Source organism: Liolophura sinensis, chromosome 9 (genome assembly GCF_032854445.1).
Source record: "Liolophura sinensis isolate JHLJ2023 chromosome 9, CUHK_Ljap_v2, whole genome shotgun sequence".
Taxonomy (NCBI): domain Eukaryota; kingdom Metazoa; phylum Mollusca; class Polyplacophora; order Chitonida; family Chitonidae; genus Liolophura; species Liolophura sinensis.
The window spans coordinates 15,303,067-15,319,956 of NC_088303.1; the positions used below are offsets into that span (position 1 = coordinate 15,303,067).

General features: G+C 39.3%; 2 protein-coding genes across 2 annotated transcripts; both read left to right on the plus strand.

Annotated features, from left to right (window-relative positions):
• Positions 1-1,954: 1,954 nt before the first annotated feature.
• LOC135475633 (transmembrane protease serine 9-like) lies at positions 1,955-7,778 on the plus strand. Its single transcript, XM_064755563.1, is given in 4 exon segments — positions 1,955-1,999; positions 2,001-2,084; positions 5,505-5,690; positions 7,593-7,778. Coding segments are annotated over 4 exon segments (471 nt in total). The 3' UTR covers positions 7,749-7,778.
• A 3,432-nt stretch (positions 7,779-11,210) lies between these two features.
• Positions 11,211-16,433, plus strand: LOC135475634 (acetylcholine receptor subunit alpha-like 2). Its single transcript, XM_064755564.1, has 4 exons — positions 11,211-11,225; positions 12,713-12,816; positions 13,280-13,818; positions 15,731-16,433. Exons 1-4 carry the CDS (start codon positions 11,211-11,213, stop codon positions 16,084-16,086), a joined length of 1,014 nt encoding a protein of 337 aa, XP_064611634.1. The 3' UTR covers positions 16,087-16,433.
• The last annotated feature ends 457 nt before the right edge of the window (positions 16,434-16,890 follow it).

Below are 16,890 nucleotides of genomic sequence, written 5' to 3' on the forward strand. Positions count from 1 at the left end.
AACCAGAAAGAAATCCGTCCATTTTATATCTGGAGTGTGGATCTGCACAGAAAATACTTATAGTCGTGAGCAGATGAACAACTGTAATAACTGTAATAAGGAAACTGTAATTACCCAAGGCTTGGTGGTTTTGTTTTACAGGTAACTCCGGTTTCCTCCACCTATAATACAAGCTGCTCTAGCTAAAGTATAAGGGAAAAGCTTGCCCAAGGGTTGCTGTTTTTTTTTTTACCGGTAAGTCCGGATTCCTCACCCATAATACTGGCTGCTCAAGGTACTGTACAAGTGAAAATTATTGACTATGGCGTTAAATAACAATCAAATAAGTAAATAAATAAATAAAACAGATGAGCAGCTTGGCAGTTTTGTGGTACAATGCACATATCTGTCTCTGATTCCTCTTTAATTCTATGGTTACGATATGGTTGAAATACTGGGCACTTTGCGATATTTGCGACTCTATCCATCAAGCCGCCATTTGTATAACACGCCGATCGGTTTAATGGCTTATTTACGTCAGCCTTAGGGGGAAAGAGGCACGGTGGCGTTCAGATAAGTGCCTTTCTAGTTTCCAAGACAATACACCAGCTGGGATACTACGGTAGAACAAAAGAGCTTTTAAAATCCAACAAAATCTGGCAAATTGGAACATAATATATGAAGCTATATATAAACTCAAATCCACCTGCTATCTGTGAATGAGTTTAACAACATATTCCTTAGTAGAGATGCTGCTGTTAAGGGTCGTGATTTGTTGCCTATTTGGGCTAGTTAAAGGTAAGATTGCGTTTTCTGTTTACAAGAGATAGATTTTTCCCATATCTTAAAGAGGCGTCTAATCTGTGTCATTTCATGACTGTGCCCCGAGGGAATCCAGCACACTGGTCAATATGACGCTTTCCCTTTATTCATCATGATGTATATACGAATAAAGCTATCCACGTTGAACATTTTGATTTAGTTATTTGATCGCTGTTTTGCACCATATACTCAAGAATTTTTGACTAGAATTACAATAGTGGCCAGTTAAGGAAACCACTTGATGTCCGATGTAAACTACCGGGCCTTTGACTATTAAGCTTCCAATGAACTTTCCAGCATCACACATATGGGAGACACGTGGGTTAGAATGGATGAGCGGCAATATACAAGCGTCGTCCATCACTTGTCTCACCACGAAGTTGTATGTGAAAGTGTTTGGGGGAATCTTCAAGGCCAGGTTTGAATCTGCACCTCACGGGCACAAGCTATTGAATTTCAAGCACTTTAAACGCTCGACCATGGCTGTATGGATTATATCTCATCGATAACCTGTATGGACCTTTATGAGTAGCAAAAAGCAGGCAATGAAGGACATTTCAGTGGAACCATCAGTCGAAAGGCATACACTGAAGTTTTTCAGTGGTTGACTATTCTTTAAGCATATAGCATTGTCGGCACTTAAATAGACTCACAGAGAACTGTACCTTAATAAAAACATAACAGACATCTTGCTTCACTTTGGACAAAGGGACAAAATAGCAACTTGTTGAAGACATCGTTGCATGCAGGCGTCATCTTGCCATGTTCTATAAAAGCAAATAGGCCTATAGTGTATAACGCATACACAAGATGTGTGCCCCAGGTGTGCACATTATTAGTAACCAGTAAGTATAGGCACAATAATATGCATACCTTGAATAACACACCTACACCTTATAATGTGTACCAAATGGTGTACCTGTGTATGTTGTTACACCGCCCACTACAGATATGCACCTGCACAAAACTGTACACATGGGCTTTGTGAGAGCGCAGCCATCTTCTGTTTACATAAAAAAAGAAATCAGCATGCTTTTGATCTGTTGATATTAGGCAAAATATAATTATTATCTTTGGCTCTTTTGTCTGACAGCCCATTTCGAAGAATTTCGTTATCTTGTTCCTCGCGACAACGCGGTTCAGGAGATAGTCCATGGAAACGCGGCCTGAGGAGGGCGAAGTTCCATGGCAACTAGCTTTTAAGAGAAAATGGAGAGTTCATATGTGGCGCAGCCCTGATATCTCCGCTGTGGGCCCTCACTGCGGCTCATTGCGTTGATAAGGTACATGTAATCAGATGTATTTTGATTCACACGATTTACCTATATCTTTCAATTTCTTTCAAATAGCCAATTTTGCCTCTTTTTTCTTTGTAGAGTAATATTCCATAAAAATTGATTTACGTCTTCTACTAAGCGTTTACTGAGACGGAACTCTGAAGGCAGTGTTTCCCATTATTTCATTTAATTATAATATCACATACCTGTATAATTAATAAGATTTTCACACATACGTCCACTTTTCTTAAGCTGTTATTTGGAAAGAATTGCTTTTGACATCAGGCATATGAAGGTTATACTCGGCAACTGGTGGAGAGCTCAACTTTTTAAAGGACAGCGGATACGAAGTTACCAGAGCTGTCTCCTCCTTCACACAGGTGAGGCATTTTATCTTTGCATGGATCATTTAACTCGAATATTAATGACTCCGTGAATCTGACCGGTGCATGTATACATGTGATATATACATATGGCACCAGTGGTGTTTTTCGGACAATTTTATAAAAGTTTATATCGGTCTCTGTATACAGATATAAAATTTCTATAGTGAAACAGAATTTAATTCAGGCGTATCCAGTTATTAATGGAAGAAACTGATCAGAAGGGGCAGTTTTCCTATTTGACATTCATCAGCAAGTCGCTATATGTAGCCATTGAATACCCGAACAATCATGTACTTTCTGCCACGATCCAAGGTTCATTCTCCACAGCTGTTGAATCTAGCGACAATACTATGCGGTGCTCCAGCTTCATTTTCGCTAACCACTGAATTCCTGTTCAGTAGTATATTTACATACTAAGGTTAATTTTGCTGAATACTGAGACAACAATATACCCATATTCTAAGGATAATTTTTAGCTAGCCATTGAATACCATAGCAATAATACATCCACCATGTCAGGTTCGCTAAATACAAGGGTCAATACGATGCCCACTTTATAAGGTTATTTGTCCCTAACCGTTGAGTACAAATTGTTACGACCCAAACTGTCTGTATTATAAAAAGATGGCTTGTTCGAAATACACGACAGCTTAGCCGCACAAAAAAAGTAACCACAAACCAGCAGATTTTATTTTTCAACAATTTATTAGGTTTAACAAGAACAGATAACAGGACTTTTACAAATACTAAAGTACTTAAGTTTAACAAGAAAGGATAGCAGCATCTATACAAATACTAAAGTACTTACATGTACAACGGTGTCAAGTCCAAACGGACGCATATACTCCACAATGCTTAAAAATGCACAGAGGCAATATTCACAAGAGGGAAAATCCACAGTATAACTGAGTGTATAACGAAATATACACAACATTCCACAGACAGGGTCCATGTACTAATAGCACTGTGTACACAAGAGCACAAATTAAATATACAAGTTCAGACTGAAACAAGTGCTCGTGGAGAGAGGATATAACAAAGCCAAAGGCTATAAAGACACCAAAATTCAGCACAAAAGGCCTACTAAAGTAGCACACAGTGAAAGCATCCAAAATCTCAATAATTCTCCTTTCTCCTCTTTTGACCTGCTTTCTTAGGTCTTATATAGACTGGTGGAATTGTCTAGAATAAGAAAATTCTTGAACCTCCTGTTGTAAACAAAACAGGCCCCGAACTGAGCGTATTCTGGAACATTCTAAGGTAGAGGCAGACACATGCCCTGAACTCAGCATATGTAAAGAGTGGCAAGCTAAATTTAGAAGCTGACGGCAGTTGTTCACATAACACAAATGCATAAGATACCCCAAAACCATCCAAGACTAATGTTTGCTAGCCATTGCATAAATGATATATCCACCCTCTATGGTTAACTATTTCTAACAGGGGGAGGGGGGCGCAATAGTATACACACCCTCGATGGTTAACGATCTCTAACTATTCAATAAGGGAGGGGGGGGGCAATAATATTCCCACCCTCTAAGGTTAACGCTCTTTAACTATTAAATAGGGGGAACAATAATATACCAACGTTCTATGTTTAACGCTCACATAGCTATTGAATAGGGGGACAATAATATACCCACCTTCTCAGGTTAAGGCTCACAAGCTATTGAAAACCCACCTTCTGATTTTCACGCTCGCTTACTACCAAGGGCAATAATATACCCACCCTCCAAGGTTAACACACCGGTCCCGATAGCACAGTTGGCAGAGCGTCCGCTTCGGGAGCGGTAGATCAAGGGTCAATCCTTAAAACAGAAAGTTGTAACTTGCTCGCTTGGCGTTCAGCATGAAGGGGGTGGTGCAACGACTGGTAAGGGTTGATCCGTATCAGTATAATGGCTCGGCCTATTTGCCTTCGGTAAGGCGTCTCAGCGAAGCAGCACTAGATAAAAGAGCTGTGCAAATCCGTTCTGCAAAAAGGAGGCACATTACATGCACTCTACGAATTCCTTTTAGTCGTCATACGAATGAAAAATTGTCAAGTACGACGTTATACCCAAGCACTCACTCACTCACTCTAAGGTTAAGGCTCTCTAACTATTGAATGGGGTGACAATAATATATCCACCTTCTAAGGTTACTGTAACGAATACCAGGACAAGTCTAGACCCAATCTCTGAAAGCAATTGTGTACAAAATATACAAAAGACACGTACCACAGGCACACAGTAATTGTAATAAATTTGCATAGAGACATTCATGTGCACCTTGGATACATCATCTTTATTTACAAACCACTTTAATGTACTTTAATTTTACCACATTGTGCTGTATACCTCTGAATTAAGTATGAAATTAAGCCGTAATCATGCAAAAAGAGGCGGTCAGCAGTTTTCAGAGATGTATGAAAGACGCAAGGTATGTGTTCCATTCTGGCTTACACACGTTCGATATTAAAATATGTTATCTCAGTTGCGTTTTTGATTTCAAGTGTTCATACATTAAACATTGCCATCGAATTCAACACGATGAATATACAGTCCCTTAAGTCGAATTACACGATGACACATAACTTGTTCACATCGTGGGCTATACACAAACAAATGTGTACAGAACGGTACACATCTACTTTTTAGATCACCTTCTTTCACGCTTTCACGCTTATTAACCATTGCATAAGCTGACAATAGTATATACCCGTATCCTAGATCTAAAACATAACCGGTCTCTTGTATATTGTTGTGTTTTCAGAGCAGCATGGTTTATTTATTATAAGTTCTTTACGCTTATACATGAGTGCTGATGTACAAATTTATGGACGACGCAAACCAAACATGTAGTAAGAAAAAATCGACACACCCTAATTATCATAAGCTGTACAAAATTCCTGAGAGAATGGACTACATCACACAGTCTTTAATGGCCCTAGTTCCAGTAGGTTTCCCAGAATAGACTGCCAGCAAATGTATTTTCTGTCATCACAAAACAGTAGACCTATCACAGAAACTGTTAGATAATATGTCCTATTATTCTACAGCATAGCAATTACAACAAAACCGAACCAGGCTTCCCAAACGACATCGCCCTGATCAAGTTTAGCAGACCGTTTCCAGTCAATGACCACATAAAACCAGTAGTCATGGCATCCGAAATGAACAATGACTTTGCTGGAGCAAAATGTGCCATCTCCGGCTGGGGAAAACTTGGTGGTAAGTTTGCCTGGGTGAATGAATGGTTTGGTACCTGAGTGCATGGATGGAATAATCAAGTGCTATGAGTAACAAAACAGTTAAAGCGGTTACTGAGTCCAAAATATATTCATATATCTATAGCGACTGGGCGTGAGTGTTGTGTGTAAAGCATATTTAGATCAAGGAGGCTTAACAACGCATTGGGGTTGATAGATCGCAGTATAAATAATTTATATCGACTGGTGATCCAGTAGGCCTATCAGCATGTTATACAAGTATTAAATTAATAATTAAATCAGTAGTAGTGTCACTAATATAGGGAATGGAGTCATTGATAAAACCTTCTTCAAGCTACTTGTGCCGAGTGCAAGCTAAGGGGCGTGTATAAGTTACTTTATTTAAGTAATCATATGATCAGTCGCTGCCCTGGTTTTAATCTAATTGTCGTTTATGTTACAAACATATGTTATTTTCATGTGGCAGAGAAGTCTAACGTTGCCCTCACCCTGCAATACGCCGTGATGCCCGTATCTCAAACAGCGAGTGCACAACACTGTGGGGACACGACGTGTTACAGGCAGCGATAAACCCTGGTCACGTGTGCGTGTACGACTCGAAAGAGGCTATCTGCAGCGTAAGTAATAGCTGAGTATTAAGGGCAGTTAATAGTTTCAGAGTATTTCAATTGTATTATCAGTCTTCAATAATGTCATATTCTTATAGGGGTATTACCAGTCTTCTTGGTGTATTGTTACTGCATTATCAGTCCTTATAATAATACTAACGTATTATCTCAACGAGCATAATAGCAGACCATACTTTTAGACTATTACTGTAGTCTTTTTCTTTTACAGAGTCGTCTATTTTCATTTGTCTGTAAAATCAGCCATGTTCGCTACCAAAAATTGCCTTTAGCCAGATATACATAACAACCCAGGATCTACACACTGACATGTCGGACGTCCATATTATTACCAGGGAAATTCAGCTAGAACACTTTTTATAATTCACAATGTTAAACTCTATAAGCTTAATTTCGACACGAAGAACGCATTTCCTCGGGTGACGTCATAGTTATTCAAAAACAAGTTGCATGCTGTGCAATGGGCGTGGAAAGTAATTGTTTTGTCAATGGCTGAACCAACAAGCAGTTAGAACAAACTCCACCAGTAACACAGCATACACTAAAGTCTCTGCGAATAGACTAACATGGCTTTGATTTCCTAACGTCCATCCCTATTGTCGTGAAATCATATACTACAAGAGATAAAATAAACTTCATTTATTAAAGTTAAATCAACTAAAACGTGTAAACAATTTCAAATATGACAGTGTCAGTAACAGGGTTTATAGTTATGTCGATAGCAGTTTTAATAACTGGTGTCACCCTCCGTCAAAACACGTTGAACTCCTCCCAATATCCAGCATGAGACTGGTTTTTTAATAATCATGACGTCACCTGTGGCAATGTGTTCTTGCCGTCGAAACTAAGCGTATAGACTTTAACATTATGAATTAGAAAAAGTGTTCTGATTTCATTTTCCTTACAATAATATAGACTTTCAACATGTCCATGTGTAGAGTACCACTGGCTAAAGGGAATTTTGGTAGCGAGTATGACTGCTTTTACAGAGAGCTGAATATAGACGAATCGCTAAAAGAAACAGACTATAGTTTACTGTTATTATTGGAATACGAGACCGATTATTTAAAAAACACATTTGTCGTGATCAAAACTATAGTGTGATTTGTCTACAATTGGCTTTCAATACAAATTTATATGTATTATTCCTCTAATAACTGGTATAAGATTTCAGTACAAGCTGCAGCAGAGATATTGCATATTTGATAAAACAGATTATACTTATTCGGAAAGCATCAATAAGGTTCAGTAAAAGCTGTTACTGTGGTTGTTTTATTTTCCGTCTTAACAGGGCGACAGTGGTGGACCTCTGGTGTGCGACGGTGTCCTGATTGGTGTCACTTCCTGGGGAGTGGACACCTGCAGCGCCAACTTTCCCAGTGTCTACTCACGAGTTAGTCATTACAGGGCCTGGATAGACACCGTCCGTGCCACGATGAGGCTGTGAACAAATAGCTTGACAAATAAAATGGAGGGAAAAGCCTACAGCCTACTAAATCTGCCATCTGTTTTACATGTAAATTTTGTTATTCCAAGCTGTTTATCACATAACTTATTGGTAGGCCGGGCGATTGGTTAATTGATTAGTTATTTATTTATTCTTTATGTTATGTTCAGGATTTACTTTCCAAATGAAAGTGATATTTCACAGTATACTATAAATAATATCTCGGACAAAATTGTGCCAATTTGAGTCGAAATATTGTAACAAAAAATCATTATTTTATTTTAATGTGAAGAAACTACAAGATTAGGACGTGTCACACGCTCGTAATATCAGCGGCCCATATTTTATTTATTCACCCGCCGATGAACATAGCTTTATCCTCCGTTAAAACAGCTTCTTGACCCAGTTATCAGAGAGCCAATCAAATACCCGTAGTCATGCCTGGGAGACGGGGATTGGACGGTGCATGGGGCCGGCTGGTGACAAAAGTTTGCTTAGTCTAACACTCTTTGCAAATCACTTGTCTTTATCCATTCGTCATACGAGACACAATTCACAGCAGTGACTATAGGCCCTTCTTTCCCAATAGCTTCAAGAAGGAGGTTATTAATTCGTGCGTTTAGAGTGAGCTTTTCGCCATAACCGTCTTAGAAAGGGATCGTATTATGATAAAGTGATAAACAAATAAACAAATACCTTCATGTTTATAATGCTGCTTTACCAGAACGACTTGCCGAAGGCACCACACATGGCATCATACCCATCAAGTCACATTGTTGCTTGTCTAGAATGACTCACCAAGGACACCAGACATGACACCACACCCATAAAGTCACTTTGCTGCTTCACTGGAACACCTGGCCAAAGACGATAGACGTGGCATTATACCAATCAAATCGCATTTCTGCTTCACTAGAACGCCTTGCCGAAAAGACCAGACATGACACCCACATCCATCGAGTCGCACTGCTGCTTCACTAGAACGCCTTGGCGAAGAAGCTAGACATGACACGCACACCCATCAAGTCACATTTCTGCTTCGCCTTTTTGAAGACGCCAAACAAGGCATCACACTCATCTACTTATATGACTGCTTCACTGGAACACCTTGTGAAGACGCCAAACATGACACCATACTGATCAAGTCACCGTGCTGCTTCGCTAGAACAGCTTGCAGAAGACGCCAGACATGACACCCATACCATTAAGTCACCGAGCTGCTTCACTAGAACGTCTTGTTGAGGATACGATCCACCGACCATGCAGCTGCAGTATCCAAACAAAAGCGGATATCACTTCATGCCTCATATGAGCTAAGTTATAAGCAAATATATGGGTCTAGGTTGCTGGTTTAAAAGATTTATAGTCCGACTCAAAACTTCCACTAAAATGTATAGGTGGATGATTTGATCTTGTCTCGATCCCACATTACATTGTTAGGTCACAGACAGACGATATAATTTGTATATTCATTTATACATTTGATTGAAGTTTTACGCCGCCCTCAAGAATATTTCACTTACACCAGCATTATGGTAGAAGGAAATCGGGCAGTGCCTGGGGAAACCCACGACCATCCGCAAGTTGCTGCAGGACCTTCCCCTTAACAACCCGAGAGGAAGCCAGCATGAACTTGACTTGAACTCATAGCGACCGCATTGGTGAGAAGCTCCTGAGTGATTGTGCTGTGTAAGGCCAAGGTGGTTAAATTATTCCGTTATTCCGTTAGAGGGTCGATCGATGGGCTTATCTACTTGGTAAGTAAATAGTCCATTCTAATCTATTGTATGCTGCTGAAAGTCCATACAGTATTGAAAAAAACATAAATAGTGTTGTATAAATATTTATTTGATATAGAGAAAGTGTTTTGTCATGTTTAAAGTCAGACAGGTGAATAGTTTCGATAAACAGATAGACACGCATTGTCGTTCCCTTAATTACATCATAGAAAGCAAACGTGGATTTGATCATCTTTCTACCTGAATAAGCTTTCAACCTGAATGATTATCAAACAACTCGATTCATCTATAACTGCAGTGCGCAAGTAATTATATTGAAGTAACACTTGTCAACTGGTCAGTAGCGATCATCACATAATGACATTAAAGAGTTTTGTTACAGCCTTTGCCCATAAATAAACAAAAACTAATATTGTTACGCATGCAGCAAAACCGCCTCTGCGATCGATTCTTTCTTTTCGGTGGCTTGATTGTAACGATGAAACCAAACAACTGGAGGCGAATTTGTGGCGGATTATTTACTTCCAGTGACCCGTTTCAACGTCTACAAACCTTCATTGTCCACGGAGGCAAACAAACTTTGTTTGGAAAATGCAGTCGTTAATGGCCGACAAATGAGTGTTAATTATAGATATATAAAATATGGTTTCCAAGGTGATCCAGCACGGGCATTTTTACTGTATAGCTCTGTCGTTGCATCTGTAGTAAGATGCTCAGGCAGAGCGCTGGCCAAATGGAAAAAATGATGATGATATTATCCACAGTTTATTTCTTCGTTTTTATACAAGGTAAGATATATTTTATTATATTCAGTTGTTGTTTTTTTTTACGTCTCGGTGCTGGTGGTGCAATGTTTACAGCGTTTCATTACATGCCTGGATAGTTTTACAACGGATTCTAGTTTAGATGATTATAATTTCTCATCTCTTTGTGTTTTACATTACCCATAAAAAATGAAAATTCATCATTGCTTCTCGCTTAATTGTTAAAGCACTTTGCTTCTTATTATATCTGGCTAGAATGAGCAAAATGTAAGAAAAAAAAACAAAACCCTCAGGAATGCTCAATGTTCAGTTGCGCTTAGCGTCGTTTTGGGAAAGTAGAAAATGAATTATCGATGTGGCCACCACAATTACATCTGGGGTCCATTCATCAAGCAAGTAAAATACAGCGTTTGAGACCACTAAAGCATCTCAACAATGGCGCCCAGTGTTCGAATCTATCTCTTGTATTCATACTGTTTTTATTCGTTTTTAGCTTACGAGTATGTAACTGATAATCACATAGTGAACTGAAGATAGCAGAACTAATTTATGATATCAATGTTTCCTTTCTTAATATATACGTACGAAATACCTTGTCTAATCTTTTGAAACACTTTAGATGGAAAGAGCCCTATGTCGATGCTTTTTGTGTAGACGATGCCAAAATAAACACTGATTAAGTTGACAATCCTCGTATCGGGGTCTTCCCCTGCCGGTAATTTTTTAATTAGTTGTTCACAAAAATCAAAACAAATTGAGCTATTGTTGACCAAATCTTGAACTTTCAAATACACTCACAATGCACCAATTTGTATATTTATGTTTTAGTTATTACATGCGTCCAATATACAGACAGGGGGAGGCTACAGGAGGATTTGTTCCGTAATTACATCCCGCAGAACCGACCGGTCTTATCTACTGACACGAAAACTCAGCTAAATGTGAGCTTTTATCTGAGAATGGTACATCAACTGGTAAGCCTGGGAACCTTCAGTGTTATTTTGTGGGTCGACATTTTCTTCACCCATGAATTCTTTTAAAATCATTGCTTCCCCAAAGGAATCCTTTTTTCAGTTATCCTCATATACATTTTATATACATCTTATATACATTTTATGACCTTATGCCAAGGATCTGTTTGAAATCGTGGTATGGCTCCCGACTTGATAAAATAGTGTCTAATTAAACAGTTCTCTATGAACCTTTAACAGGTCATTGAGGAGCCATGGCGTATCTATATGGCTTTAGCCACATTTGTTTGGATATTTGACCATTTTTAGGAAAATTCTTGTATTCCCCTTTCCTGTGTGCTAGAGACAATACACATGTGCAGTTTCCTTCACTCATAAAACCAAATTCTTAAGATCGGTGTTTATCAAATCAGTAAATATATAAATAAATATATAAATAAATAAATGTAAATGCATGCAAATACGGATGTGCAAACCAGTAGCCTAAATTGCTAAACTCTTGTATCTCACAACCTATACGATAGTGGGTGTAGTACTGATTTATGTATTTATTGTCTAACGCCAGGCTCCAGGAGTTTTTTCAGTGATATGATGTAGGCCAGTTTTTATGCGTGGAGAAAGCTGGACTGATTAAACCACTAACCTTTGTCAAACTATTGGACGAACTTATCTGTCTCATGAGTGGAACACCTTTCTAAATAGTTTTCTCTGTAGTCTTGACAAACTTTTAGTGAAAAAGAATGCTATAGCCAACATATTTCTCAATTTTGCTTTGCTTTTCCGTTCTTTTCTTAATATACAGGACGAAAGACACCAGAAATTTGTAACTGCAGGCTGGTTTTCATTTGTAAGTATGTGCATGCATCAGATTCACAATTCAGTCGTATCACGTATATATCTTAAGATTTGCACTTGGCATTTTGTGGTAATTACGTTGTTTAGATATGTGTCTACGGAGATAAGGGGCCCCCGTGGCTCAGTAGGTTAGCGCGCTAGCGCAGCGTAATGACCCAGGAGCCTCTCACCAATGCGGTCGCTGTAAGTTCAAGTCCAGCTCATGCTGGTTTCCTCTCCGGCCGTAAGTGGGAAAGTCTGCCAGCAACCTGCGGATGGTCGTGGGTTTCCCCCGGGCTCTGCCCGGTTTCCACCCACCATAATGCTGGCAGCCGTCGTATAAGTGAAATATTCTTGAGTACGGCGTAAAACACCAATCAAATAAATAAATAAATAAATAAATAAATAAATCTACGGAGATAACAGAAGTGTTATATTCTGAAAGATGTCAAATATTGATGTTTACTAGTCAGCATAATTGGTCAGAAATCTGCCTGAAATTAAAGTATATGACGTCTTCAGATCATCCAAAAGTCACCAGAAAGTGACAAGGAAAGTTCATCAAGCTGTAGCGCATGCTATTCACATGTACAATTTAAAGCAAGACAATTGTGAAAAATGGATGGCAAAATATGGATTTTTCCCATCATTGACAGGAATGGCGTGATGAGTTGCTGACGTGGGAACCAAACCAGTATGGAAACATCACCTCCATTATAACCAGTGGTTTCTGGAAACCGGATGTTGTGATTTACAACGGGTAAGAGAGTTTTGATTGCAAATGATTATATCTTTTAAAATGATTTATAATCCTTACATTCATTTGGTCTGTAATACTGACGTTGAATTTCATTTCAGGTTTCATGAGAGCGGTGTGCAGTAAATAGCAGTAAATTTATTATAGGAAATATTGTTATAGGACATTGGAATGAACCAGGAAGGCCTGATTTGGTTTCTAATATTAGGGTACCTATAGCGATCATATTTTATAAATTTGTGAAGACTTCAGGCTGACGATAGGCCATAGGTAAAACCCCATTTTTTAAGCAGATTTCTACTGGAAGTATGCATGTGTATTGATCCATTTACAATGTGGCGTATGCCATAATAAGAATACTACTTCAAGTTTATGTCCATAAAACCGCTATTGCACTGGTTTGCGAATTCTAAAAACACTGCAATCATTTATTGGAAGAGAGACGTTGGTATCTATTTATATACAGGTACAATGATTTCCATGATCTGAGAACGTCCACAGTTGACGGAATTCTTCAATTCGATGGTAGCATCCTCTGGGCGCCTGCTAGTACCTTCGAGACCCACTGCCCCGTGGACATCACGTTTTACCCTTTCGATAAACAAACATGCTCTCTTCATATTATGAGTTGGACCTACACCGCTAAGGATTTAGATCTAGTGACCACACAACAATCAGTGGATACACAGAATTACATTACAAATGTGGAATGGGAAATCGAGCGGACGTCCGCAGAGCAAGTCGTTCTCATCTACGACGCGTACGATGGAGACTATCCAACTCTGTTTTTCAACATCACCTTGGCACGACGTCGGATCTTCTTTTTGATGAATGTGCTAATACCGGCCATTTCCGAATCTCTCCTATGTAATCTGGTTTTCCTGGTGCCATCAGAATCCGGAGAGAGAATGTCCCTCGCCATCACCGTCCTTCTGTCTTACGCCGTGTTCCTAGGGGTGACAATGGAATCTCTGCCTAGATCGTCCGTCAACGTCTCAATTATGAGTAAGTGGAACCTAAGACCTGTGTTACTGTGGCACTCTAATTTCCTTCACCCACCAACTTGACTGCCGTCGACGTAGCAGTCGAACTCTTGATAACGGCACCAACCATGCAAATTAAGTTGTCCGACAGTTCGCTGATTGCAGTGATATAACACCAATATAAATTTGGATATAATGTGAAAGGTCACTTGAACTTTCATTCAAAAGCTTTGTATTAAGCCCTTTGAAGTTAACACAGTAGTCAACACCATATCCACCAGAATGCGGCTGGCGCAGCTGTGGATATGGAGTTGAAAGAGGAGTTGGGATCATGTGCCAACTTAACCTGAAATATTGCATGTACAAATGGACAGACTTGCTGGACTTATCGAATGTCAGTCTTGATTCCCAAAACATATTCTGTGTGAATAAGCGCTCTTTGCGTCATAAAGCTGTATGTACAGTACCACGTGATAAGTTATTACATTGACTGAACTGAATTTGATCATATTACATTAATAGGCCTACACCGGTCACACATTTCGTAAGTGAAGAGAACACTCTTATTTCATTCACCCATAAACCTGACAGCCGTCATACATTAAGTTACCCTGTGCTTGGTGTTTGGTAAGCGAGGGATGTAAAGATAACGACATGTTTGAGATCGTCTTGAAACAGGAGAAAGTGGTATATTATGACTGCTTTTATAGAAAGCGTTTCTATGTATTTTAGCCTCCATTATATACACCTATGCACTGAAAGAAAACTTTGGGTCAACCTTTGACTCAAAAATCTGAGTTATACAATCGACCTAATTCGGCTCAGAAAACTGAGTCACATGACCAGATCAGCTGAGTCATGAAACCCATCATTGTGATACACTTATGGTTAGTTTAAAAGCTCACAGGAATCGATCTGGTTACATGACTCGTTCATGACTCAACTGATCTGGTTACATGACTCAGTTTTTTTAATCGAATAAGCTCAACTGTACTACCCAGATTTTTTAGTCAGTTGACCCAAACTTTTCTCTCAGTGTACTAATAAGATAGATCACATCATGCTGAAATCAGTGGGTTAATTAATCAACAGTTGTAGAGCCTTGCTGCCTAAGCGTTATCGATTTGCCCCTTATCACACACAATCTGATACATACGTTATCAGAACTGCACAAATTAGCTTGCTCGATATATTGCGATTCAATTTCTGTTGAATTCTCCACAGCTGCAAGTGATTTAACAGGGTTCGACGGTTTCACCTAGGACCCTTGTCGGTTTCCTCCACAATGAAACCTAAGCGCCGTTGTAAAAGTAAAATGTCCCATTTTCATGTGTTTGTATACCAAATATGGTGACAACACAACATTCTGAGTACAACATTCTGACCCGAGACGCCTAATACCTTGCAATTAACATCAATGCATTTGCTATTATTTGTTACCTGGTAAAAATGGCCATGGTGCCAGAGGGATTATGACTTTTTGCAGACTACCACACTGTCGTCACTGGCCTGGTTTTACTCTTTATGTTGTAGTCTTTTATATACTATAAATCTAGATGAAAAATTTTTGATTCCTATGGTGGGCTTTATGAGCCATACTGACGGTCTTTAGGAACCCTGACGTCACATTACCTTCTTTCTTGATCTTCACCAGAAGGAACGAATTTTTGATAACGTTATTTCAGTAATCTTTTACTAGTGGATAAAGGTAGTTATCCCAACATTCAGTGTCGTGATTTAGAGTTGGAAAATCTTTCTGTGATATAATATGGTCCATATAGCCCACCTTAGAATCCAGACGTTTGAACTCCTTTACCTCTCTTAACAAGAGTCTAAAAATTAAATGAAAGCATCTTTATGCACAGTTTGAAGTGGTCTATTAGATGATGCCTACTCCGACTTTACAGGTATGTTCCTTTAATGACTTGTTTCAGCTCTGTACATGCTAGTTGTATTGATGCTCGGTACCCTGTCCGTGCTGCTGACTGGGTTCAGCCTCTACATATACCACCTTCCAGAGCCAGTCAGGGCGTTCCGTCGTCGACACGCCGTGCTGGAGAACGATCCAAAAGAGAACGAAGTGGCCGATTTGAACAAAGACCAACCAAATAGGAACGGCTATGTGAACGCCGATCCAGAGATCCACCGTTTTGTTCCGGAAGAGAGAGTTCTCTACGATGCAAAGGAACAGTCCCGCCAGTTTGATCGGATCTGTCTTAAGCTGATCCTGAGCCTGACTATCATATCTGTCGCCTGTCTCCTCATCGCTCTCACGTGGCATGATTATTAATGATGTCATGTGTGTAAGAAGTCAAGGACTCATCGCCCTAATCACTTGATTGATGGGATCTCCTGGGGAGTGTTTTTCTATGCTTTGAAAACGTATCTGTGAACTAACAGAAAAAAGGGCCAACACTGTGTTTTCTGATGAATCATGATAGAATAGATTATGTGTCTCTGTTACAACATAGATATTATTCGAACAGAATACGTGTACTTTTGTTGACGTAATCCATGACATTATCTATAATATAATGGTATGCTGCAGTGGTAATACCTAAAGGATACTGATTTCTGTGTGCGAACACAAGATAGGCCCATTATTTGACACAAGTATAGCTCACTAATATGTATAAAGCTGGGTAAAAAGGTAAATTTTCTGATCTGGTGAATAAATGTAAAAAAAATCAAGAAAACCTTCTCAATTTTCTACGTTGTTGTATTCCAACTGCATTGTCGAACTTTCATTCTTATCAGGGGTACTGCCTAAAAGGGAATCATTAGTCCATGTACGTATGTGTTTACGGGTGTGTAGACGTTGGGTTTTATATCGTACTTAACAAACATTCAGTCATATGATGACGAGGAGGCATTAGGTAAGGAAATATTTGTTGTGTCTTCTTGTGGCATGGAGAGCCCAGTGCTGCCGCCACCGAAATATCATACACCCAGAACGCACCCCGCTTCCCCACCCCAAGCCGTGTCAATCAGACCAAACCATATCTCGGTGACTATAATGCCTCTAAGGAGTGGCCTCTATCTGTGTTTGTGCTATTGTTTCAAGCCCTTGAGTTTTCCGATTACACTCACAGCC